General features: G+C 38.4%; 1 protein-coding gene across 1 annotated transcript; it reads right to left on the minus strand.

Annotated features, from left to right (window-relative positions):
* Window positions 1–16: 16 nt before the first annotated feature.
* LOC119804385 (melanoma antigen preferentially expressed in tumors-like) lies at window positions 17–27,977 on the minus strand. Its single transcript, XM_042054346.1, is given in 9 exon segments — window positions 17–530; window positions 1,396–1,516; window positions 1,519–1,675; window positions 1,677–1,799; window positions 1,802–1,976; window positions 2,394–2,692; window positions 22,188–22,275; window positions 24,123–24,226; window positions 27,795–27,977. Coding segments are annotated over 9 exon segments (1,764 nt in total).
* Between the last annotated feature and the right edge of the window lie 5 nt (window positions 27,978–27,982).

Raw genomic sequence — 27,982 nt, forward strand, 5'->3', positions numbered from 1 at the left:
TGTTAGACTGTGAAATTTACCCTGAGTAAGTGATCCAATTCATGTCATGCCTCCCTGCAACCTGTAGCATTGACTTCAGGTGTAGTTGTACAATAGCAAGCCTCCGTCGATCTAAGCTGCTCTGAAAATGCCATCGTTCATAGCAATGTATAGGGATAGGATAAATCACATATTTTAGCTTCATCAAGGGTGTTAACCTATGCATGATATGCACAAGCATAGGCATTGTGATGGGGTTACCAGCAAAGGACAGGATACGGAGTTGAGTACAACGAATTAGGGCAGGGATAAGAACAGAGATTGCAGAATCATTTATAAGGCAATGACTTATCTCTAGATGCTTAAGAGTACCAGAGAGATTTAACAGAAGAGTTTGAAAGGGCTCAAAGTCATCCCAATACATCGCATTGTTACGAAGATTCAAGATCTTTAGGTGGGAAGCCTGAGGGCACTGGGCTAGAAATCGGAAGTCTCTGTAGGATATTTCACAGGATGGCAGATACAAAAAATCCAGGCTAGGTGGCAAAACTCTGTAGGGAGAAAACAACAATAAAACTTCTGAAGAATGAGGAGTGAATGAGAAAAACTATACCTTTATATCCAGAATAAACCACTTTTCACATGCACTATAATGGGTATTAATACGTTAATCTGTCCTTTGTTTGCTTTATAGTTTTGAGACTCTGAGAAAATTTTTTAGGCAGTAACTTACTATGTAGTCCTGGCTGTCCTGGAACTCACTATAGATATCATACTGGCATTGAAACTCAGAGAATCTGCCCGTCTTTGCTTCCCGAGTGCTGAGATTAAAATCCTGTGCCACCACACCTGGCTGAAAGTTTTGTTTTCAACACTGAGATACAATTTCTTTAATCTTAAGAATGTGTTAAGTGTATTGTAATTGATGATTTTAGAAAATATTAAGAGGAAAACTAACACACTTATTATCCATTGTAGATTTCAGTTCACGTTTAGTGGAAAGGGATCAGAAAGAGCAGTCAACTGAAAATTACCTTTGGTCAGTCCCTAAATACCATCCTCTACTTTCATGGCCTATGCCTCGGTGACTACAATTAGTAAAATTGGTCCTGACATTGTAAACCATTGGCATCTATGATTATGTGCATCAGTGCTATAGAAAGACAAGTCTTCCACCATCTCAATTTATTTCTTCTCATATCTAGATGCCTAGTGATTTTACACCTTCATATTTCTGCACTTATCTTTAAATTGCTGGCTGCTTAGTTTATGTACTTCCTCCTCCATTTCCAAATTCCCCAAAGTGACAAAGTGGAAAGCATGAAAGGTTTTGAGGAGTTTAGGAATACCATGAATATTTTCTACTTTGTCCCAAGAGTTATCCAAGAAACCCAGAAACCTGCCCAAAACTCTTACCTGAGCACGCTGTCCAGACGATTTTTGAGACAGAATGAAGCCAATTTGAGTTCTTTAACGTTTTCCATACGTTGCAAATGACTAAGGAAATTTTTAAAGACTTTCCCACTCAGAGATCTAAAGTGACTTTCAGCAGTCTAAGGCTCTTTAGGTGGCTCATCTGAGACAGGATGTTGGTGATATCAGTCAGCGAACCCTTATCAACTGACAATCGATTAACACAGTTGAGATCAAGAAATCTCAGGGTGCGTTTGCAGTCACCCAATTTAACAACTTGTAAAATCTCGACAGCATACGTGCAAAGCCCCTAAACTCTCCACAGTTTTCCTCACAAGCAAAAACAAAAATTCCTTTTCCATTAAGGAGCCATCTAGGGAAAGATCCACTAGTAATTCTATAGGTCTGGGTAATGAATTGTGGACTCTGAATCTATAAAACGAAGCTGTCCTTCCATTTTCATGACAGAGTGGTCAGAATAAGTACAAGAGTGAAAACAGAAAGGTGATTTGATGCTGACTTGAGGGCATGTGATCCTACAGTGACTGTCTCGCCTTAAATCTAGGATCCTCAGTTTAGGTTTCCTGTAGGGGTAAGAGGAGATAGAATATCTGAGAAATAGCAAATGATAATGAAACACAGTAGGATCAATGATGGCATATAGGAACAAATCCTTTTATCCATAGCTGGTACTCCTTGTACTAACTACCAAAATGTCTTTGCCATGAAAATTCATCCCATTCTTCCTCCACTCTTTGTACACTTTAAATCCCCTCCAGTCTTAAAGCTCCTGTCTTTCTCTTAAGTAACACCTGTTACATAAACCCATCAGTAACAGATTTCCTAAGGAATATTGAAGACATCAGTCTTTAATGTGTTACCAAGTTTTAGCTGAGTCTCACAAATAAACCTGAAGCATTCACTAGTTTCTCCATCTAAGAGAGTATCAGGCTGTAGTATTACCTCCTATGTCTTACCATGTCTCTATTATACAGTCTTACCAAGAAGCAGTGCTGTTTGCAGGACATACTGGAAGATTCTCAATCATGGCTTTCAGGAGTTCATGTTGAGGCTCCTGTACAGTTAATGTTCCAAGATGGAGACAGTAAAAGGGCCAAACTTTCACCATCTCACTCAATATATTCTTATGCCCACCCTTGAAGGCAGCAATGAACAATGGAACAAAAATGTCTCTTGGAATATCCTCCAGAGCTTGGATTGCTGCAGACTCATGTCTCAGCAAACACTGTATAGCAAGATCAAACAGAGTTTTGGGGTTCTTTGCAGCCATTTTGTGAACCTGCATCAGGAGGAGAAACATTTAGAAGCTCTGGGAAAACACAGAGGGTCTTCTTTGTAACCCCTGCTAGCAAAGTAGAAATGAGTTAAAGAAGAAATCAATCAGATAGCCACCACCAGCTACTTCTACTATAGACACAGATTAGAAATAGACTTGTGAGTTTATAACCGTATGTGTTTATGTGTGTGTTACTATTCTCTCCCCCATGTATATATAGTCTGTGTCTTATAAAATGTCATTAAAATGGGTAGTAAGTAAGCAGAAAACAATTTTGGCCACTTATCTACAAGAATTCCAGTATTTTCCCTCCCCTCAGTAGTATATAAGCTATGACAAAGAAAAAGATAAATCTACAAAGTGGCACAGTAGTAAATATTAAAACATCAAATTAATTGTGATTAAAGAGAAAAAGAATGACATTCTAGCCCTTGATTTGTCTCACCCCCCATCACTATATTTGTGGCAGATGAAGACACCAAAACTCTACAAGATACACATGAAGGAAGATGGTTAAAAACTTAAAGTTGATGTTAAGAATATTCAGAAATATTAGTAATGAATTACTCCTAAAGGTGAAAAAGAAAACATAAATCAGTGCTCCTGGTACGGGGGTGTCTTTGTTACACACATCCCTGCCTCTCCCAAGCCTTCCCTAGTGTATTCACGGTCCTTGGCTCAGGACCAGTATCCTGCTCCTGCACCAAGGCCATCCACCCAGAGGGGCGAGAGGCTGCCCCTGAGGCAGGTCTGAGGATTCCTGCAAGGGAGTAAGGGCACCTTCTGATTGTGCTGCAAGGTTCGCTATGTGATACTCCACTCTGCCTTGTCTCCACCTTTGCCCTTTTGTCCCTCCGGCGTCCCTGGGCTACCAATAATCCTTGATTCAGTGCTGTGGAGTTCCACTTGGATGGGTGAGTGTGTGCTATCCTGGGGGCAACCCGCCCTGGAAGAGAGCACTGTATCATTCCCCAGCTCCTGGTGCAGGGGTGTCTTCGTTACACATGTCCCTGCCTCTCCCAAGCTTTCCCTAGTGTATTTAAGGTCCTTGGCTCAGGACCAGTGTCCTGCTCCTGCACCAAGGCCATCCACCCAAAGGGGTGATAGGCTGCCCTCCAGGCAGGTCTGAGATTCCCATAAGGGAGTGCGGATACCTTCAGCTTGTGCTGCAAGGTTCACTCTGTGATACCCGACCCTGCCCTGCCAGCACGTTCGCCCTTTTGTCTGTGGTATCCTGAGGCTACCAGCATCCCTGATTCAGTGCTGAGGAGTTCAATCCAGTCAGGAATAGCTCCTGCTCCTGCACTGAGGAGATCCACCCAGACTCAGTCACAGCAAAGATTGGACCAAGACACCAAGTCTCTCCTGCCTCCATTTGAAGGAAGAGATGGGCAGGAGCCAATGCAAGAACTCCTCCAACAACATGAAAGGCAACATGACATCACCAGAATCCAGACATCCAGAAACAACAAGAATTAAACACCCTACTCCAGAAGAAATAGAAGAAATCGACTTTAAACAGTACTTTATGAAAATAATAGAGGACCTTAAACAGGAGGTAAAAAACTGCCATAAAAAATGAAGATGACAAACAAAAAGGTAGATGAAATAAATAAATCTCTCAAAAATACCCAAGAAAAACAAGAAAAAGCAATCAAACAAGCAAGGGAAACAGTTCAAGACATGAGAAATGAAATGGAGGAAATGAAGAAAACATAATCCGAGGGAAGACTGGAAATGAAAATTCTGAGTAAATGAACAGAAATTACAGAGACAAGTATTACCAACAGAATACAAGAGATGGAAGAAAGAATCTCAGACTCTGAAGATACTATAGAGGAAATAAACTCACAGATTAAAGAACAAAACAAATCCAACAAATTCTTAACACAAAACAACCAGAAAATCTGGGACACCATGAAAAGACCAAACCTAAGAATAATTGGGGTATAAGAATTACACCTCAAAGGCCCAGAAAATATATTCAACAAAATTATAGAAGAAAATTTCCTCAACCTAAAGAAGGATATTCCTATGAAGGTACAAGAAGCCTACAGAACACCAAATACACTGGATCAAAAGACAGCATCCCCATGCCATATAATAATCAAAACACAAAACATACAGAATAAAGAACAGATATTAAGAGCTACAAAGGAAAAAGGTCAAGTAACATATAAAGGGAAACCTATCAGAATTTCACCTGACTTCTCAGTGGAAACCATGAAAGCCAGAAGGTTTTGGATAGATGTGCTACAGACACTAAGGGAACATAGCTGCAAGCCCAGACTACTATACCCAGCAAATCTTGCATTCACCATCAATGGAGAAAACAAGATATTCAAGGACAAAAACAGATTTAAAAAATACGTAGCCACAAATCCAGCCTTGCAGAAAGTATTAGAAGGAAAATCAAAAACCAAGGAGTACAACAATGCCCAGAAAAACTCAGACATCCAGTGACCCTTCACCAGCACAATTAGAAGAAGGGAAACACACAAACTCTACTACACAAAAAAATTACCGGAGTTAACAACCACTGGTCATTATTATCACTTAATATCAATGGACTCAATTCACCCATAAAAAGGCACAGACTAAGAGGTTGGAGACAAAAACAGGATTCAACATTCTGCTGTTTACAAGAAACACACCTCAACCACAAAGACAGACATCTACTCAGAGTAAAGGGTTGGGAAAAGGTTTATCAAGCAAATGGACCTAAGAAACAAGTGGGTGTGGCCATACTAATTTCTAACAAAGTCGACTTCAAACTAAAATCAATCAGAAGAGATAGAAAGGGACACTTTATACTCATAACAGGAAAAATCCATCAGAATGAAGTCTCAATCCTGAATATCTATGCCCCTAATATAAAAGCAGCCACTTATGTAAAAGAAACATTCCTAGAACTCAAGGCAGCCATCAAACCACACACACTAATAGTAGGAGACTTCAACTCTCCTCTCTCACCAATGGACAGGTCAATCAGACAGAAACCTAACAGAGAATTAAAAGACTTAATGGAGGTAATGAACCAAATGGACTTAACAGACATCTATAGAACATTCCACCCAAATAGGAAAGAATATACCTTCTTCTCTGCGGCTCATGGAACCTTTTCGAAAATTGACCACATACTAGGTAACAAAGAAAACTTCCACAGTAACAAAAACATATTAGTAACCACCTGCGTCTTATCGGATCACCATGGATTAAAATTAGAATTCAACAATGCTACCCCCAGAAAGCCTACAAACTCATGGAAACTGAACAGTCAACTACTGAACCACACCTGGGTCAAGGAAGAAATAAAGAAAGAAATTAAAGTCTTCCTTGAATTTAATGAAAACAAAGACACAACATACTCAAACGTATGGGACACAATGAAAGCAGTGCTAATAGGAAAGTTCATAGCACTAAGTGCCCACTTAGAGAAAAAGAAGATACCACACATTGGAGACTTAACAGCACACCTGAAAGTTCTAGAAAAAAAAGAAGCAGACTCACCTAGGAGGAGTAGAAGACTGGAAATAATCAAACTGAGGGCTGAAATCAACAAAATAGAAACACAGAAAACAATCCAAAGAATCAATGAAACAAAATACTGGTACTTGGAGAAAATTAACAAGATTGACAAACCCTTATCCAAACTAATCAAATGGCAGAGAGAAAACAAGCAAACTAATAAGATCAGAAATTAAAAGAAGGACATAACCACAGACACAGAGGAAATTCAGAGAATCATTAGATCTTACTACAAAAGCCTGTATGCCACAAATTGGAAAATGTAAAAGAAATGGACATTTTTTTTAGATAAGTACCATATACCAAAGTTAAACCAAGACTAGGTGAGCAATCTAAATAGTCCTGTTAGTCGCAAAGAATTAGAAACTTATCAAAAACCTCCCTACCAAAAAAAAAAAAAAAAAAAAGCCCAGGACCAGATGGTTTCAATGCAGAATTCTACCAGAACTTCCAAGAAGACTTAATACCTATACTCTTTAATGTATTTCATAATATAGAAACAGAACAGTCATTGCCAAATTCCTTTTATGAAGCTACAGTTACCCTGATACCTAAACCACACAAAGACTCAACCAAGAAAGAGAATTACAGGCCAATCTCACTCATGAACATTGACGCAAAAATTCTCAATAAAATACTGGCAAACTGAATCCAAGAACACATTAGAAAAATTATCCATTATGACCAAGTAGACTTCATCCCGGAGATGCAGGGCTGCTTCAACATATGAAAATCTATCAATGTAATCCATCATATAAATAAACTGAAGAAAAAAAACATATGATCATCTCATTAGATGCTGAAAAAGCATTTGACAAAATTCAACACCCCTTTATGATAAAGGTCTTGGAGAGATTAGGGATACAAGGCTCATTCCTAAATATAATAAAGGCTATTTACAGCAAGCCGACAGCTAACATCAAATTAAATGGAAACTCAAAGCCATCCCACTAAATTCAGAAACACGACAAGGCTGTCCACTCTCTCCTTATCTCTTCAATATAGTGCTTGAAGTTCTAGTAATAGTGATAAGACAACATAAGGGGATCAAGCAGATTCGAATTGGAAAGGAAGAAGTTAAACTTTCGTTATTTGCAGATGATATGATAGTGTACATAAACGATCCCAAAACTCCACCAAAGAACTCCTACAGCTGATAAACTCCTTCAGTAACATGGCAAGATACAAGATCAACTCCAAAAAATCAGTTGCCCTCCTATACACAAAGGATAAGGAAGCAGAGAGGGAAATCAAAGAAGTATCACCTTTTACGATAGCCACAAATAGCATAAAGTATCTTGGGGTAACTCTAACCAAGGAAGTGAAAGATCTATTTGACAAGAACTTTAAGTCGTAGAAGGAAGAAATTAAAGAGGATACCAGAAAATGGAAAGATCTCACATGCTCTTGGATTGGGAGGATCAACATAGTAAAAATGGCAATTCTACCAAAAGCAATCTATAGATTCAATGCAATCCCCATCAAGGTCCCATCAAAATTCTTCACAGATCTTGAAAGGACAATAATCAACTTTATATGGAAGAACATGAAACCCAGGATAGCCAAAACAATCTTATACAATAAAGGAACTTCTGGAGGCACTACCATCCCTGACTTCAAACTCTATTACAGAGCTATAGTATTGAAAACAGCTTGGTATTGGAATAAAAACAGAGAAGTCGACCAATGGAATCGAATAGAAGACCCGGATATTAACTCACAAATGTATGAACACCTGATTTTTGATAAAGGAGCTAAAAGTACACAATGGAAGAAAGAGGGCATCTTCAACAAATGGTGCTGGCATAACTGGATGTCAACCTGTAGAAGATTGAAAGTAGATCCATATCTATCACCATGCACAACACTCAAGTCCAAATGGATTAAAGACCTCATTATTAATCTGAACACACTGAACCTGATAGAGGAGAAAGTGGGAAGTACTCTACAACATATGGGCACAGGAGACTACTTCCTATGTATAACCCCAGCTGCACAGACATTAAGGGCAACATTGAATAAATGGGACCCCTTGAAGCTGAGCAGCTTCTGTAAAGCAAAGGACACTGTCACTAAGACAAAAAGGCAACCTACTGATTGGGAAATGATCTTCACCAACCCCAAAACAGACAGAGGTCTGATCTCCAAAATATATAAGGAACTCAAGAGACTAGACTTTAAAATGCTAATTAACCTAATTAAAAAATGGGGCGCTGAACTGAACAGAGAATTCTCAACAGAAGAAGTTCAAATGGCCAAAAGACACTTATGTGCCCGATATGATTGAATAAGGACTCCAGATGCCATTATAAGGGTTTGGAGCAGTGCTATTTAAATTTGACTTTTCCCTGACAACTCAACATTAAAAACATAATTTTAACACGTTTCTCCCTAAATTGATATTAAATGTAATTCAACTTCAAAAATATCTACATTTTACTGAGACAGCCTGATGGTAACGTTCATATATGAAAGAATACTACAAGAATAGCTAAGAAAAGAAGCCTCTTGAGAAGGACTCCTGCTACTAAGAAAATGAAAACTTTCTAGAGAATTTCTGTAATTACAGTATCTTGTCACTGCTATAAGAAGAGACAAATATCTGAGTAAATAGCTGAGACCTAATGGCCCTGATTGATCCACCACTTCAGAGCACCTCTGTTGACCTTTCTTCTGAGTTCTGCAATCCAGAACAGCTTCAAGGCTACTGGCTGAGATGATCAAGTCTCACAGAATATTCCGTCCGGACTCGACCATAATCACAAATTTTCTTTAGAGCCCCATGAGATTATTAGTGTCCCCAATCATCAGGAAGTAGCAAAGAAAACTATGCCACACATTTTCCCCCAAAAGGGTTATGGTTGCTTGTCTTTGTTTAGAGCGTTGGTTACAAGTTGTTATGTATAATTGTCAGGAAAAAGCTAAACAAGAGATTAGACTCAAGAGTTCCTGTTTTGAAAAGAAAAAAGGGGAAATGCTGTAAGACAATGCACTTGTACACTGTAAGATTTGTCACTTGTATTAGTTTAATGAAACACTTAGTGGTTAGTAGCCAGGCAGAAAGCATAGGAGAGGGGACAAGACTAGGAGAATTCTGGGAAGACGAAAGACAGAGATGCTGCCATCAGCCAGACTTGGAGGAAGCAAGGTGAGAATGCCTCACTGATTACCAAGCCATGTACAAATAAAACCAAACAAAAAACAATTAGGAGCATCCCTGTATCTTGTGAAGATTTTACATCTGGTATCCAGGTATCATATATTAAGCTATTGCTGAAACACTATGGGAAACATACCTCTTACCCCCAAATGAGCAAAGGGTAATATGGATGTCATTAGAACAGGTATTTTTGTCACCAATGTATAATTTCCATACAATCATAAGAAAACGTGAAATTCTTTGGTAAAATACCGTAGAAGCTATGTACATACTACATGGTAAACAGAAAGAGTTAGAGAACTAGGTATAGAGGCATATGCCTGCAATCCCAGGACTCAATAGGCAGAAGCAGATGGACTAGTAGTTCAAGGTATTCTCAACTATATCGTGAGTTAAAGATGCACCTTGGACTACATGACACCCTTTCTCAGAAATCCAAAGTCATACAAACTAGCAAAAGAGAAGGCAGGGTAAGAAAAGGCTGGCTACTGAAGAAGAGAAAGAGTAAAACATCAGGAATCACAAAAGAAAGGCTAGGATAGCTTAAAAGTACTGAGAAACAGAAAGGCTATCCATCCAAAAGTAGCCACATCTCAAAAGTTCTAGCACCAGTCCTGGGTGAAGGTCTAAGGAATGAGGAAAAGTCACTTCCAAATATAATGTGTCTCTGATAAAATGATGGACACCCCTACCTCAAAGGTCAGCCCAAGCTTCTCACTAGCATTAATTCAATCTGGGAAATTTGGGGACTGTGATTCTGCTATTGGCACCAGTCAATGTGAAAAAAAATATTTTTTCCTCTTTAGTATATGAGGGATATCCAACCAGGTGCAATCTCAAGAGAGGCCGACTATTTAATGGTGAGGGAGAATTGTCTGTAACCTGCCAATCATGTTTTAAATAAAACGCTGATTGGCCAGGCAGAAAGTATATGCAGGAAAACCAGACAAGAAGTAGAAATGATGTAATGAGAACAGGAGAATTCTGGGAATGTGGAAGCTGATTTCTCCCATTCTTGCCTAGATCACCGAAGCAGCAGGATGTGATCTGCTCCACTGAAAAAAAGTTACTGAGCCACATGGCTAACATGGATCAGAAAAATGGGTTAATCAAGATGTGAGAGTTAGCCAGAGAGAGGCTTGAGTTAATGGGTCAATCAGCTTTATAATTTATAGAGATCTCTGTGTTATTTTTTGGGGGATTACTGGCTGTGGGGTACTGGGCAGGACAGAAACCAAATAAGCAGGCCTAGTTCCTTCTTGTTACAATAAGAACTAGAGAGAGGCTGCCACACCAGCTTTTTGGGGAGACACCTGTAGAAGGCAGTGATGGGTTGGGTGAATGACAAGCAAGGACGCACTGAAAAAGACAGGTAGCAGATCCTCGGGTACTGAAGGCTCTGCCATTCTGAGGTCACACCACTTGCATGTGAATGAGCAATCTCTGCCACCTTGTGAGGACACTGATGATTCCAGGCATGAGACTGGGGACCAATCCTACATCTGAAGCCATTTACCTTCTGGTTCAGTGCTGGTGAAACTGAGAATCCTGAGTTTCTGGTCCACAACGGCCTTAGGTTGCAGCAGCCTCCTCCCTCTCACAGATGGTCTACTGTTGGGTGAGAAGTGAATGCGCTAAGACAAAAATCCCAACACAGACCTCAGTGCTCTATTTCCTTCTCCTGTCCTCTTCATTCACTTATTATTATTTCTACTTTTAAAATAGAACATTTTATTAATTATTTGGAAATTTCACAATGCATAAAATGCATTCTATTAATATCTGACCCCAGCACTGCCCATATGTCCTCCTAGATCAATTTCCACCTCTAAACACCTCCCAACTATATGTGGTCTTTTTCACACACATTGGGTATGATTAGTTCTACTTTTGCCCAAACTGAGTTTTAACTTAATAATCTACTGTACATTACTACTGTGAGTATCTGCTGCATAGTTGTTGGGGCACAGTAGTTGACTTTAATACTTTCTGTGTGTACTTCTATATATAGTATAGCTATTACAGTGGTTTCTTTTCTTCTTTCTTTTTGGGACTTGATACTGAGCCTTCCGCAGATGGCTATACAGTATGAAAAGATAAACCTGAAGGTGTCACATATTCATCCAAAGTGATATAGAAGCCACAACACAGAATTATAATATGAAAAAGCCCAGCAAATGAAAATATCTCTCAATGCCATATCAAAAAATTGCCGAAGTACTTAAAATGCTGAAAAAATAGTCTAAAAGTATACTTGAGAAAAGAGTACGGTTTTCAACTGAAGAAACCAGGGGGAGAAAGTCAGTAAACATAATTACTTCGTGGTTTTTGCTTCCAGATTCCTGTCTTGAATTCCTAACCTGACTTCCCTGGATCATGGACATATAAGAGAAAAAGTTAAATAAAACCTTTCCTCCCCAAGTTGCTTTCAGTTATGGTGTTTATCACAGAAACGAGAAAGCAACCTGGAGCAAGAATCTATAGACTATTACATGCAATAGCTACAGGATACATATCTTCTCAGCAGTCCATGGGACACTCTGTGATATAGATACCAATGTAAGTGACTGGGCAAGTAAAAACTATTTAAAAGTAAAAACAATGTTTTCTATCTTATCAGATCCTAAAGCAGTAAAAGTATAAATCACTATTAAGGGAAATGACAGAAATGAAACAATCCAACTAAAATTAAACATTGTACCCTAATGATCTATAGAAAAGGGAAGCAATCAGGAAGAATGTTAAAAAATCCTGAAATCGAGTTTGGGAAATCTAATCAACACCCCAAGGGATAGAAGCTATTGCAATTGCCCTCAGCTGCCTATGAGGACTTGAAGGTATGACGTTACTGTGAAAGACACCACATATTTCAGGCACAGGACTTGGAGGAACTGATCTGGAAAAAGCCCTCAAGTCTCATCCATAAGGACTAGTTCTTACAATTTTCAATGTGCTATGCAGGCTGCTAACAGAGAAAAGTAATTAATAATCACATGTAGCTTTGAGCCCTGGTGCGGAAGAATTGTCTCTATTCTGTCAAACATGTTTTAAATAAACACTGATTGGTTGATAGCCAGGCATGAATTACAGGCGGGAAAACAAAACAGGAAGTAGAAGTGAGGCAATGAGAACAGGAGAATTCTAGGAAGGAGGAAGCCCATTCCTCCCAGTCCTGCCCAGATCACGGAAGAAGCAGGATGTGATCTGCCCCGCTGTAAAAGTTATTGAGCCATGTGGCTGACGTAGATAAGAATAATGGGTTAATATAAGCTACAAGAGCTAATAAGAAGCCCAAGCTAATGGGCCAATCAGATTCTCTCTAATGTAGAGTCTCTGTGTGATTTTCTTTGGGGCTTACCTGCTGTGGGAACAGGACAGGACAGAAACACCAACAAGCAGGCCCTCATGTTACAGAGCCCATTGTCTTAGTTATTTTTCTATTGCTGTGAAGAGACACCATTACCAAAGAAAATATAAAATAGTAACACTTAATTAGGGGTTTGCTTACAGTTTCAGAGGCCTAGTCCATGAAAATCAAGGTAAGGAGTAAGGTGACAGGCAGGCAGGTATGGCGATGGGGCAGTAGCTGAGAGCTTTCTTTCTGATCTGCATGCAGGAGGAAGAGAGAAAGTTAGACTGGGCCTGGAACTGGCTTCTGAAATGTCAAAACCCATTCCCCAGTAACAGGCTTTCTTGAACAAGGCCACAATTCCTAATCCTTCCTAAATAGTTCACCAACTAGGAATCAAACATTCAAATACTTGAGCCTATGGGGGCCATTGTCATTCAAACTACTCCATCCTACTCCCTGGTCTGCATAAGTCTGTAGTCATATCTTAATGCAAAATGCACTCAGTCCAACTTCAAATATCTCCACAGTCTTTCAGTCTTGAGACTGTTTACAATTCCAGAGCTTAAAGTTTCTTTTGAGACTCAGGGTAATCTCTTAACTGTAACCCCTGTAAAATCAAAATAAAAAAATCAAATTACATACTTCTAACATTTAATGACACAAAAAATACATTACTATTCCAAAAGAGAGAGGGAAATGTGCCATAGTGAATAAATACTGGAGGAAAGCAAGACTGAAACCTAGCAGGCAAATTCTGTTTCTCTATGATTGATGTTAAAATGATTATTAGATGGATCTCCATATCTCCCACTCATCCTAGTGGTGCTGTCTACATCATCAGTTTTCCTTAACAATGGAGCAAGATTCCAGAACCCCTTTACACCTGTATCTTTCTTTAAAAAGGACAGAACCATGGGAGTTAAGGTACCTAGTTATTATGTTTACCTAGGTTAAAACCTGCCCCATCCATGACTTACATTTACAAGAGCTTTGATATGGTAATAGTTTCTGATAGAATTCCCTGGCAGCTGAAAACCAAAATTCCTGTTGAGACTGTCTTAATGTCATTGTATTAGTGTTATCAGTCAGCCAAATTCATGTCTCAAGGAGAACTGTTTGTTGACACAGTTCCCAAGATGTGCTGCTGTTGTGGAACAATCTTTTTATACACTATGAATATGTATACTCTCATTGGCTAAAAAGAACTCACTATCCTATAGCTGGGCAGGAGGAGGTTAGATGGGAAAACTAGGCTAAAAGGATGCTGGGATGAAGAAGTACAGAGTCAAAGGAGTGACCAGACAGAGGCAGAATGAATCAGACACACACAATGGGACAGACATGAAAGCTACACAGCAGAATGTGGATTAACAGAAATGGGTAAATTTAAGTTATAACAGCTAGTAAGTAATAAGCCTGAGCTACCAGCTGACCATTTATAATATAAGACTCAGTGTGTTTCAGAGTAACTGCAGGACAGGAAAAATTCACCTACAAATGGCACCCAACATTCAGGGCCATATACATCCACATAAAGCAAGAAAAGTTTAAAAAAAGGATTATAGACACACTAAAGTGGAGTCAAACTGGAATTCATGGTACCACTGTTTTCTTGTTTGCTAGAGGCAACCAGAGGCATGCTTACTTTAAGATGCATTTTCCTGGTTTGTGTTACCAGCATGGATGGGTCTTTTGGGAGGTTCCTGCTATTGAACACTTAAATGGGGTTATGAGCCTCAAGCAGTGCTACTTGTTGGCAGCATGGACTCAACACTTCCCAGAGTTAGGGCAGTAAATGCTGCTCCTACCTGTACCTCTGACATGAACCTAGGCTCTCAGGGAACCAAAACTAGGTAGAATCAGCTGCCAAGGCATATGCTTTGGTCCTAGCCACACCACTTAGCAGTTTGAAGTTTGGCTCATGTGGTCAGAAAAGGATAGAGATGTGCAGTAAATCAGGATCAGATGGGATAAACCTCTAAGTGTGTCACAGTGTGTTTGAAAATATGCATAGACTTGGAAGAGAGAAGAGAAATGGTATATAAAATAGTTTTAAAATAATTAAGTCCTAAAAGAGGGAGTAAAGTAATATAAAAGCAAAAGGAAAGTAAAGATTAGGAAACATAGAGAGTCTGGATCCTGTATGTTATTCTGTCATCTTTGAATTTTTTGGATTCTAGGACAGACTGTATTTTAAGGACTGCTTTATTAAGTAAATCTATATATTTTGAAAATGCCTTGACTTAAAAATTTTAAGTGAAAATGTGTATTGCTTTGCAGGAGAGGTTATGGTTTTATTTACACAGGAAATAAGAGGCTGTGGATTAATTCTGGGTTAAAGAAAATCAGGTCTGAAAGAGAATCCTAACTACAAACATAAAGAAATGAACCTGAAAGAACTAAAAGATATGTAATGCATGTTTTACCTACTTAAACACATAATAAAAACTCATATTTGGCTGACTTATGTACAATGCACACTGTATACAAGAATTAATGCAAATATATATTATCTTTAAAAGTTTATGTATTTTCAGAGCAAGGGGACCAAACACCAATGAAAACTGACTGATGGCTCTGGTGATCCAGAATTTCATAATACCTCTGTTAGAGTCTCCTTAAAATTCTTCATCCAAAACAGCTTCAAGGCTGCTGGCTGAGATGATCCAGCCTCATAGACTTCTCCAGATGGTACTTCATTATTGTCCCAATTTTCTCAAGGTTCCCCCAAAGATACCAGTACCCACAAACAACAGGAAACAGTCCAGAGAACTGTAACCACATTCTAAAACTTTGCTTTTAGATGTTTGTTATCACTTAAGAGGGCTTGATCACAAGTTATTATTGGTAATCATCATTAAAAAGGTAAACAAAAATTCTATTCAAAGATCTCGTTCTGAAAAGAAAAAGGGGATATAGAAATGGTAAGATAAAAAGATAGATTATTGAATCTACTTTTAAGTTAAAAAAGCAACTCCTAGTTCTAAGTATAAATATAAGAATTTATATTTGTATGGATTTTTGTATATTGATACAAATTTAAAGTTAATTTTGTTATATTGTGTGTGTATGCTCTCGGTGGTGTTTATGCAGATTATTTAGACATGTCTCCAGCTGACAGAACCAACCTACTTCAGAGAAGGTGATGGGCACTGAAGAAACTCCATATGGAATTTATTTTCTTTATGGCAAAAGGTAGTCATGTGGGCAAAGAAAATCCCTTTGCCTCAATTGCTCAAAGCTACTGTCCAAACTGGACTAGTAAATGCAAAAAAAGTGAGTGACTTCCAATCTTTGCCAAGAAAAGGCAAGAAGTCCTTCAAAATTCCCTGCTTCTCAGAAATGTCTGTCAGATACACCAGGTCTGTAGGCCATAGTTGGATGCCCCAACATCACAGAAGAACCTAGGGTAACTGTCCAGGCAAACTCGTGTCCCTGTCATTAAGTAACATTTTCATCCTTCTGGGTTCTTTGATGGAGTTGAAGACTAGATAGTTAGAGTTGTCCTAAGCTATAATAAAATGTAAATTAGGTATAAAACTTTAGCCTCACAAAGATAAATAATATTTTCTCTAATTTTTCCAGATAGACTGAATTATGTAACTGTAATTCTTGATAACTCTTTTTGTTATATATAGAAAAGGGGGAAATTATATAGAACCTATTTTGTATACTATGAATATGTATTATTATAATTGTCTAATAAATAGCTCAGTGGCCTATAGCTTGGTAGGAGGAGGTTAGTTGAAAAACCAGACTAAGAGGATGCTGAGTTGGAGGGGCAGAGTTAGAGGAATTGCCAGCAAGATGCAGAATGAGTTGAATACAAAAAATGGAACAGAGGCAAAAAGTACACTTCAGAAAGTAGATTAATAGAAATGGGTCAATTTAACTTGTAACATGTAGTTAGTACTAAGCCTGAGCTATCATGTGAGCATTTATAATTAATATAAGCCTCAGTGTATTTGAGATTGTCTGTGGGACAGAAAAACTGCCTACAGTCTGCTTTGTCTGAACGAGAAGTTTCAAAAGAAGGAATTCTTATGTACCCTTTGCAGCTCTATCAACTTACTGATACTCAACTCCCCTGACCAGTCCTATAAGAGCCCTAACCAGCTCCTTCCCCATCACACAACTTCCATTTCCATGGGAAATCACTGGCCCTTGCTGCTGTGCTAATAAACAGTCTCAACTGTTGAGAGCAAACTTAGGTCTCTTTCATGGTTTTTGTTCCTTTATTATCCTTAAATCTAACATTTTGGTGTAGAAACCCAGGAAGGCTTCTTGGATCCCTGCCCTTTGGTAGCTCCACCCCTTCTTCTGGGACCTTCTGGACTTTTTATCGACCTTGACTCCTCTTGGGACTTGGAACTTCGGAAGCACAGATACTCTCTGAACTCACTCTATAGACTAAACAGCCACTAGTTGCCATCTGAAACCCACTGGTTTTTGTAGCTTCTGCCTCTGTAAACAGTACACCTTTTATCCCAAGCTGATACAGGTATATCTGTGATTATCAGGTTTACACCAGAGCAAGATCCAGTACAGCCAGGGCTACAGATAAACCCTGACTCAAAAAAGGAAATGGCCCCATAAACTCCTATGTTTGAATGCAGGTTCCCAGTTAGGGGGACTATTAGGAGGTGTGTCACAAACTCATGCCAGGCCCAATCGCTCTCTGTCTGCAACTTTTAGATCAGATGGGAGCTGTAACATACTTTAGCACCATACCTGCCACACTCCCCATCATGATGGCCATGGACTCACCCTTTGAAATTATAAGCAACCCAAAAATTTAATATCTTTTAAAATTACTTTGGTCATACCTGTTCATAGCAATGAAACAGTAACTAAGACGAATAACAATACAAATAATAATGAAAAATAGATGGTTTCTCTCAAAAGGTAAAACTGACACAATCCTTAGTTGAACTAAATGAGAGAATGAATATATAAATTAGTAAAAATAGAGATAAAAAGGGAAACAGTACAAAGAAACACCAATGAAATTCAGAAAATGTTTAATGAATATTTGAAAACTCATATTCAAAAAATATCTAAAAGAAATGGATAATTTCCTAGATACAAAAGATATAAATAACTTCAGAGATCTATAAAGATCAATAAGATTAAAGTATCTCCCAAAAATGAAAATCCTAGAAACAAATGATTGAAGAAAATGTTTTATCAGACCTGAAAAATGCTCCTGAGACAACCTAATTAAAACATACAGAAAATGCTAATCTTCTCCTAAGTGGACAATATACCTTGATATCTAGCCTAGTTCAGACTAAAATTTAAAAAAAAATGTTTTAGTGGTGAACATTATTAATGTATTACTTTTTGCTAATAAAGTCTTTATAAACTGAATTTAATAATATATTTTAACACCATGATCAATTTGGATTATATTAGGTATGCAAGGATGTTTCACCTCTTAATAGGTTTGTAGTCATAGGTCATGTGACAATCTTACAAGTGCAAAACAGGCCTTTATCAAAAGCACTGAAGAATCAATCTATCACTAAAAGAACATACCACACTACAAAATGTCCTCTACACAATAAACCTACAGTCAAAATCATATTAAATTTGGAAAACTGGAAAGCATTTTTCCTCAAGTCAGCAACGACAAAGTATGATCCACCCTCTCCAATCTTATTCAATGTGCTGAATGAAGTTTTAGTTCACTGTAGTAAGCAAGAAAAATGGCAAATGATTACACAAACAGTAAAGGGGGATGTCTAATTATTTCCTAAGAACCTTTGCTATAATCCTATAATTAGAAGACTCCAAATGTTCTAACTAGAAAACATTAGGATTTGGTAAAAAGCAGCAAAAAAACCATTCAGTATTACAAATAAGTGCAAACACTGCTTTTCCATATTCCAATACCATGACATTGACAAATAAATCAAGAAAACAATTCCATGCACAAATGCTTCAAACATTAAATACCAAGGAACAGACTTAACGAGGAAGTGAAAGCCTGAAACAGCTAATTTAGTAACAGTGAAGGAAAGAAATCGAAGAAGACAATAGAAGACAGAAAGACCTTTTACATACAGGAACAAGCAAGTAAATATTAGCTGCTTTCAAATTATGTCACAGAGCAATAGAAACAAAAACAGCAACAAAACGAGATGTGTAAAGTCAGTGGAATGAAAAAGATATCCTGAAATATGATCATATATCTAGAATCACCTGATTACTGAAGAAAAAGTGCCCAAAACATCCATTGGAGAAAAGGAAAACTATGTTTACAACACTTTAGTTAATTTTTGCTAGTTTAGCAAAACTAACCATCTAAATGTAGAGAGTGACCTGTATACCTGTCTCTTAACAAACATCAATTGAAAATCGATCAATGTTCCTAATGTAAGATGTGACATCCTGAACTTCTATAATAAGATAAAAACACTTTATAGGCACTGTATATGCACAGTAAAGCCTCTTTAAAGTACATTCTGGAACAATAGCAAAAATGACAAATTAATTTCAAGAATTAAATATCTTCTGGCCAGGAGGTGAGGTACATGCCTTTAATCCCAGCATTCGGAGGCAGTGCAGGCAGATCTCTGTGAGTTTGAGGCCAGCCTGGTCTACAAGAGCTAGTCGAGGATAGGCTCCAAAAGCTATGGAGAAACCCTGTCTAGAAAAACCAAAAAAATAATAAATAAATAAAAGAATAAAAAAGAAAAAGAAATAGGGGGATATAGAAATGATAGATAAAGGGTAGATTACTGAATTTACTTAAATCCAAAAAACAACTGTTAATCTGAAATATTCTACATTAATAAGGATTTGATTTTTTTGATACATTCTTTCTCTTTTCTTTTTTTTTTATTGCTTTTATTGAGCTATAAGGTTTTTTTTAATCTGCTCCTCTTCCTTCTTCCCTTCCTAGTTCTACCGTCTCCTTGACTCCCACACTCCCAATTTATTCAGGAGATCTTATATTTTTCTCATTCATATGTAGATCCATGTATATCTATCTCTCTTAGGGTCCTCTTTGTTACTTAGGTTCTCTGGAGTTACAGCCTGTAGACTGGGTTTTCTTTGTTTTATATCTAAAAGTCACTTATGAGTGAATATCCACCCATTTTCCTGCAAATTTCAAGATGTCATTATTTTTACCACTGGGTATTACTATATTGTGCAAATGCACCACAATATTCTCTCTCTCTCTCTCTCTCTCTCTCTCTCTCTCTCTCTCTCTCTCTCTCTCTCTCTCTCTCTCTCTCTCCTCCCTCCCTCCTCCCTCCCTCCCTCCCTCCCTCCCTCCCTCCTCCCTCCCTCCCCCCTCTTTCATTTTGTTTTTCAAGACCGAGTTTCTCTGTGCAGCTTTGGAGCCTGTCCTGGAACTCACTTTGTAGACCAGGGTGGCTTTGAACTCACAGAGATCTGTTCTTTCTGCCTCTCCATTGCTAGGATTAAAGTAATGTGCCACCATGCTCAGCTATACCACACTTTTCTGATCCATTCTTCGGCTGAGGGGCATTTAGTCTGTTTCTTGGTTCTGACCATTACGAATAAAGCTGTCAAGAGCATACTTGAGCACATGTCCTTACGGTTTGATTGAGCATCCTTTGGGTATATACCCAATTGATACATATTTAATCTTGTTACACTGTATGTATAGTTCTACTCTTATTTGGAGTATTTTGTTTATGCAGCTCATTTAAAAATGTCATGTATAATTAAGAAATAAAATTAATAGTTATCTATAATAGTTAAACATAGTTATGTTAGGTATGTTTTCAAGGTCATAAACAGCTACACTGAAATAGATAGAAGGTTTTAAACACTTCAAAGACCTACACAATATGACATTTAATATGTTTAATAGCCCAAGACTTTTAATGACAGTGAGACATTTCTGCTCCTGGCAGCACCAATCTATTTCAGAAATGGTGATGGGTATCAAAAACCCTCTGTATGGAGTTTGCTTTCCTTATGGGAAAAACTAGCTTTATAAGAATGCCTCTCAGCAGAGATATCTGGAGAAAATACATTTTAGACTTGTAAAATTATTTTAAATGTTTTATAGATAAAAGTCAGGACATGGAAGCAAACACTTATAACTCTCACATTCAGTATGCAGAGACATATAAATCATAAAGTTTCCAACCAGACACAGCAGGGAACTGAAAAAGGTTCTAAATGCCTTGGAAATGAAATCACACTTATCACCAACAGGTATTTCTAGTTCAGATGCAAAAGTATTTTAAAATACATATTAAATAAACTGGAAGGGAAATCAGCATCTACCATTTTAAAAGCCTGGTATATGAAAACTAGTAAGACCAATATGCAAAGAAAAAAAATGGTGTGTTCTTTTCTTTGAGGGGTGGTTTGTTGTTTGCTGGTTTTGTTTTACTTTTTAGGACAAGGCCTTTACCATGTACTCAGGGATGATGCAAACAGAAGAAAGGTATAATATTTTCCTCTTTTGTGTTGGCTGTACTTTTTTAAGACAAGGATACACCGGATACCCAGGCTGATGCAAATAATGATGTATTTGGTACTGTTATTTGTTTTTTTATTTGTTGTTTGTTTTGTTTTCCCCCACCAGAGAAGACCTCACCATGTATCCAGTCTGAGGCAGAACTTGGAGTCTGCTTATTTCAGCCTCCAATATGGCACCACACCCAGCTAAGAAATATGACTTTAACTAATAGGTAAAAGGAGGTTAAGCATTTTAATAGAGAATATAAAGCAATTGATCACATAATTGATGTGACTCACACATCAGGAACTCATACCTCAAGCGAAGAGGGCCGGAATGCTGCCTCGAGAAAATGAGCCGGGACCTATGCCTTGGGCTAACAGGGCGAAGAAATGGTGCCTCGGGAGAACAGGGCTGCCTCGTGCGAACGGGACCAAACTGTTAAGAAATCCGATGAAATCGATGATTAATCCCCAAATAGGTTCAGTTTACATAAAGAAACGTCTGTAGTCGCTTACCTGGGTAGGGGAGTGGGGCGAATTTTCCACCTTTTTCAGCACCTCAGGCGCGGCAAACTGAGACGACAGCGCGAGAACTTCAAAAGCCCTCTTGCGGACCCCAACAGGTCCTTTTCAGGGTTAGTGCGCCCAATGGAGGACTCCAATTGGCTAGCTGCGGTCAGCTGACTTCTCTCCAACTCCTTCCGCGCGCTGTGGCTCACGAGGCCCCAGCGGCACGTCAAATTTAGGTGTCTATGCAATTGCCTACATCTTTTTGAAATAAAAATTTTATATGGACTATATCAGTGTGACTTAAACACTGAATGACCAGAGAATTCTACAAAGCCGGGTCTCAAGCTGGGAGACAAACAGTCAAATAGAATGAACAAAAGAACAGAAGATTTTCATTTAAAAATCAGGCCTTTGCTGGACAGATGGTTCAGTGGTTAAAGCACTGGCTGTTCTGCTCCGCCCAAGGCCGCAGTCGGAAGGATACACAAAAGCCTCACAACTTTTGACACCTTGAGTTTCCCCCGAATCCACTGCACTTTTAGGTCTCCATCAAGAACAGATGCACTCTTCTGACTTTTGTGGGCACTGCATGCACAGGGTACACATATATGCATACATGCACAACACCATTCTATACGGCAAAAATACTTTTGTTAGAAATACACATATATTTCATTCTTATATATTAATGTCTCTAGTTCTTGTTGTATATAATAGTAGTTCTTATTTTCACCAGTTCCTTTTTTCTGGATGGTGACACAGTCATTTTATTTTTCTTCTTAAGTGTGTTAACATAGTGAAAACCAACTGATCTCACTTTGAGAAGTTGAGTTACTGGATAACAAGCACTTTGTGTGTTGATAGATTCAATTTACTAATGTTTTACTATGAATTTTTACAACTGTGTACAAGAAGAATACTGATATATTTTTTCTTCTGACATTTTACTTAGGTTGTCACAAAATTAGTGTCATAAAATAAAATAAAATAAGAAGCTGGTCATATTTATATCCTTGAAAATGTTATGCAGATGAGATTTACCTCATTCTTAAATTTTATTGAAGTTTATAAGGTCATTACTATGGACCTGGAGATTCTCATTATTGCATTTGAAAAGTTTTTCAAATATTAATTTAATATTTTAATTGCTTGAAGACTAATTAAAATTTCTGTTCTTTCCTGGGTATTGTATGTACTTTCAAAGAATTGCTAAAGTTTGCTTAATTTTCAAAATTATGTTATTTTCATTGTTTTCTTACTATAATATTGTTTATTAGTTCTATAATAAAACCTTACTTTCATTTTACAAAATTTTAAATATTTGTCATACAATAAGATGTATTTTGTGTGTATGTATGTGTGTATGCTGTGTATCATGTTTGAATTTGTGTGTGTGTGTGTGTGCGTGCACTAGGGTTTCAGGCCCAGAGTCTTCCTCGATTGTTCTCCTCATCATTTCACCAAAACACATCCCTCACTTTAAACCCGTTAGCAACAGAAGTTCCCTATCTCTATCTCCCCAGCCCTGAATTACAGATGGACAGCCATGCCCAGTGGGCTTTGCTTTTTGAGTGCCTTCATGCTTTTCTGGCAAGTGAACTGACAAATACCTTTCCCAACACCCGTAATATGGTGTTTGATATGCATGTATATGATGTTTTGGTCAATGATCTGTTGCTCTAAAGCAAAACCATGCGCAAGGCAACTAAAAAGGGAAGCATTTAATTGGAGCCTTCCTCACAGTCTCACAGTGCATTACCATCATGACGGAGAACATGGCAGCAAGCATAGCAGGCATGGTGCAAGAAAAGTAGCTGCATACAACATCCTGATCTGCAGGTAGAGAGGCAGGGAGACTGGAACTCTCCGTGGCTTTTTGCAACCTCAAACACCCACTCCCAGTAACATGCTTCTTCCAAAGGGGACACATCTAATTTTTCTTAAAGAATAGTACTCACTGAATGAATTACAGCTCAGATATGAAATTATTTTGGAAGTCAGGAGTAAACGAATACCTCAAAGTCATACCACACAGCAAAGCTCACACAAAGAGATTTATTGGGAGGGAAAACCTAGGAGTATGGCTGCCTCAACTCTGCTCAGGTTAGAAGCCGCATTGAATTGAGGCAGAACACAGAGTGTGTGTGTGTGTGTGTGTGTGTGTGTGTGTGTGTGGTGTGTGTGTGTGTATATATATATATATATATATATATATTCATTGTGGGACAGAGGCTTTCCAAGGTGAACCAGAGACTGGAAAGATTATGTGACCTGTTCTTGGGCAAAATTCAGGCATTGGTGGGATTTTTTTCTATAGGCCACAGCCTGGTCACTGTCCAATCTTGAATGGGTGATGACATTCCTTAGGATGGGGGACCTTTGCCTGGCTGTTGGAGCTCCTCAAAGGGGGCTTATGAGGGATAGCCACTCACATGCCTTGAGGGGTGAGTTCTGCCACTAGAGTAGTCTGGGGGTGGATATGGTGGCCAGACGTCTCCAGGGTCATTTCTTGGAACAGCAGGGAAAGTTTCTCCCACTACCCAAGTTGACATGAATACCTAACACTGATGATTAAGCATTCAAATACATGAGCCTATTGGAACCATTCTTACTCAAACCATCACCTTCCAATCTCTGGCTCCCATAGGCTTATAACCATATCTCAATGCAAATATCCATTCAGTCCAATTTCAAAAGTCCCCATAAGTCTCAATACTGTTTAAAGGTTCAAAGCCCAAATTACCTTCAGAGACTCATGACAATCTCTTAACTATAATTCCCTGTAAAATCAAAATACAAAAGCAGATCTCTTACATTCTACATACAAAAGCACATGATAAGCCAGCCAGTGGTGGTACATGTCTTTAATCCCAGCACTCAGGAGGCAGAGGCAGGCAGATCTCTGTGAGTTTGAGGCCAGTCTATAAGAGCTTGTTCCAGGTCAGGCATCAAAAGGAAAAAACAACAACAAAAAAAAGGAACAGGATATACATCACCATTCCTAAAGGTAGAATAGGGAGCATAGTGAGAAAATACCAGAATAAAGTAAATTCAAAAACTAGCAGAACAGGCTTAAAATTCTGCATCTCCATGACTGATATTGAATCTCTCTTCCAAACTCCAACTTCTTTCAGTTTTGTTGACTGTAACATGCTTGTCTCTCTTACGATGATGATGCTATACCTAGTCTGTCACTCTCCTTGGCAGATATCCCACAGCTTTGGCTTCACCTGCACAGTTTCATAAATGGCGTCCCCAGCCTCCATGCAGGGACTACGAGGCATGCATGCCTGGCCTCAGTTGCTTTCTGTAAGTATAGAGGAAGACCCCACAGCCCCTATCTTTGAACCACTTGGCTAAAGCTAACAATTTCTGCTGCTTGATGGGACTGGGAGCTTTGCACATTGTTCAGTTACTATTGCATCAGATTGCTGTTGATTATGGTTTCCTTCACTGCTTAAAAGCTTTCTTGTAATTGCTTTCTACAACTTGTGTGCCTAGCTGGATGGGGTCTCGCTCTGAGGTTACCACTCCCTTTATTCCATTTAGCATCAGGCATTTACTTAAACTTTTTTTATCTCCTTGAGCACTGAACATAGCCAACTATACTTCCTAATGTTCCTCCAGAAATTTTGGACAAGGTCAGAAAACAGTTACAATCTTTGCTAAAGTCCTCACAATTATGGTCTCTAGACCTTAGTAATACTCTTTCCTTTGAATCTTCTTGAGCTGGGGCCCACATTGCCCTATCAGCATAGTCCCATAAGTCCCACTTCAAGTGTTCAACTGCTTTTCTATTCCAAAGTCCCAAAGTCTTCCATAGTCCTCAGACACACAGCATCAGTTTGGCCCTTTCACAGTGATAACGCAGTCTTGGTACCACCTTCTATCTTAGCCACTGCTTTATTGCTATGAGAAACACAATGGCCAAGGCAACTCTTCCTAAGGAAAAGCACTCAAATAGGGCTTCCTTGCAGTTTCAGAGCTTCGTCCATTGTCATCATGGCAGAGAACATGGTGGCAGGGGTGGACAGTTATGGTGCTGAGAACTAGCTGAGAGCTGCATCCTGATCTGCAGGGAGAGGGACAGAGAGATTGGGCCTGTCATGGACTTTTCAAACCTCCAAGACCACTCCTAGTGACACATTTCCTCTACCAAAGCCATATATCCTAATTCTTCTAATCCTTTCAAATAGCCCCAGTCCCTGGGGACTAAGCATTCAAATACTGGAGTCTATTGAGGCCATTCTTTTTCAAATCACCTCATCCCTACAATCATTACTAATGTTAAATGGTGTGGTGGCTAGTGTTGAGTATCAAATTTTTCTTCCTTTAGATGAATGAAGTTAATATTTTTCCTTTGGTTTTATGAATACTATTTCAGTATAAGCAGTATCATAAAACACTTAGTCTTTTGATTTTGACATTTTATTTTCTAAATGTATTTCAGGATTATATATTTTATATAATATACAAATATTTCTTTTCCTTTGATAGATTAATATTCAATTTGCATAGATACATAGCATTTTACTTATCTCTACAAGTTGCTGGCTCTGTTATTTATACTGCATGTTTTTAATGAATAGTCTTGTTATAAATATTTGAATAAAGGAATTTAAAAACATGTTTCTGAATAGTTTTATATGAAGATATACACTCACCAGCATAGATATGGAAAACAGAAGCAGCTTAACATAATTAATGGCAATGAAATTCAACTATTGAGCAATCATTTTACAACTGTAAGTATGGCTATTAAGAACAGTTGAAATATAACAAGTGTTACAACAACCAGTACCCTTTAAGTGAGAGTAAAACTCACTAAGGGATAATGGGGAAAGCTATATGAGTTTTTTTTGCTAGGGAGAAATTAATTTATAAATTGATGAAGCATCTTTTCCTTGGAATATTCTCAAAAATACTTCCACATTTGTTAGAGCACCATGTGCAACAGTGGAGATCTAGAACAGAATTTATGTTGAGATTATGAGAGCCCATTACATGCTTTAGCTTATGGTACATTCCCTCATTATTTTGCTGGAATTCTTTTATTTTTTTATTTATTTTATTTTAAGCAACACGGACAGGATAATTATTGAGCATCCTGTGGAAGAGTAGCAGACCAGGCATTGAATAGAAGTACCACCCACAATGTAAGGTAATCAGCTGAGTGGTAATCCATTTGACTGAAGCACCCTTACAGTTCCAGTAATAGCAAGTTTGTTTGTGTGCAATGCTCGCATATAATTCACACCACACAGGAGGATATTCCAGATTGGCTGGTATGCAGTTCTGGTATGTTAGCATGGGCCATGATGCATAGAATTTACATTTGCATGATCTCTGATATATCAAAGGGGTTCATGAAAGTCAGGGTCATGGAAATAGATAACCCTGATTGATCAAATGTCAGCACATGTCAAAGATTTGGGTCATAGAATGTAGGGTTGTAGTTCCTAAAGAGAACCAAAAGAGAAGTCTTTGATCAAATGTCAGCACATGTCAAAGATTTGGGTCACAGAATGTAGGGTTGTAGTTCCTAAAGAGAACCTAAAGAGAAGTCTTTGATTAATTAAAGGAAAACATTTCTTCCAGACACATCAGAGCAGCAGCACATGGGAACCCACATATGTTACTATGTGGGTAACAGTACAGTATTATATACTGTAATAGCATGCACAAAGCCCCATGCATGTACAATCCAGACAAATCTTAGTATGGGAAGGATGAGGTAGGCATGAAGTTCCATTATTTGTTTATCTGTTTTGTTTTTCACTTTGTGTCTACCTGTTTTATTTTTGTTGAGAGAGAACACAAAGTTTGGGTGGGTAGGGTGGTGAGGAGGACCTGTGAGAAGTTGGGGAGGGGAAATAATACGAACAAAATATTAACAAAAATACTACTGGTCCTGGTAAGTCCTCCATGATCGTGCTCTAGTGGAAAGCCACACATCCAAGAAAATCTGAACAGCACACATTAGACTTGATTGGTAAAAAAGACCCCCACAAAGTTGTGGGTTTAGGGAATAGAGGATAGATCTGAGAGGAGTGTTTTGGTACTTTGAATTAGACTGGCCACCATAAGCTCAGAGATTTGAATACCTGGTGTCTTAGTTGTAGGAGATGCAGACATGTCCTGACAGCCAGGCTACTTGGCATGCTGTGCTTCTCAATAAGAAGCATGGCACATTCTGCTTCTGAGTGGTCCCAGAAGTCAGAACATTGAATTCTGAGGAAACATGAATAACCAAACAATATGTCTGTAGGTGATTCTGCCCTCTCCATGTCTC

This window comes from Arvicola amphibius, chromosome X, assembly GCF_903992535.2.
Source record: "Arvicola amphibius chromosome X, mArvAmp1.2, whole genome shotgun sequence".
Lineage (NCBI taxonomy): Eukaryota > Metazoa > Chordata > Mammalia > Rodentia > Cricetidae > Arvicola > Arvicola amphibius.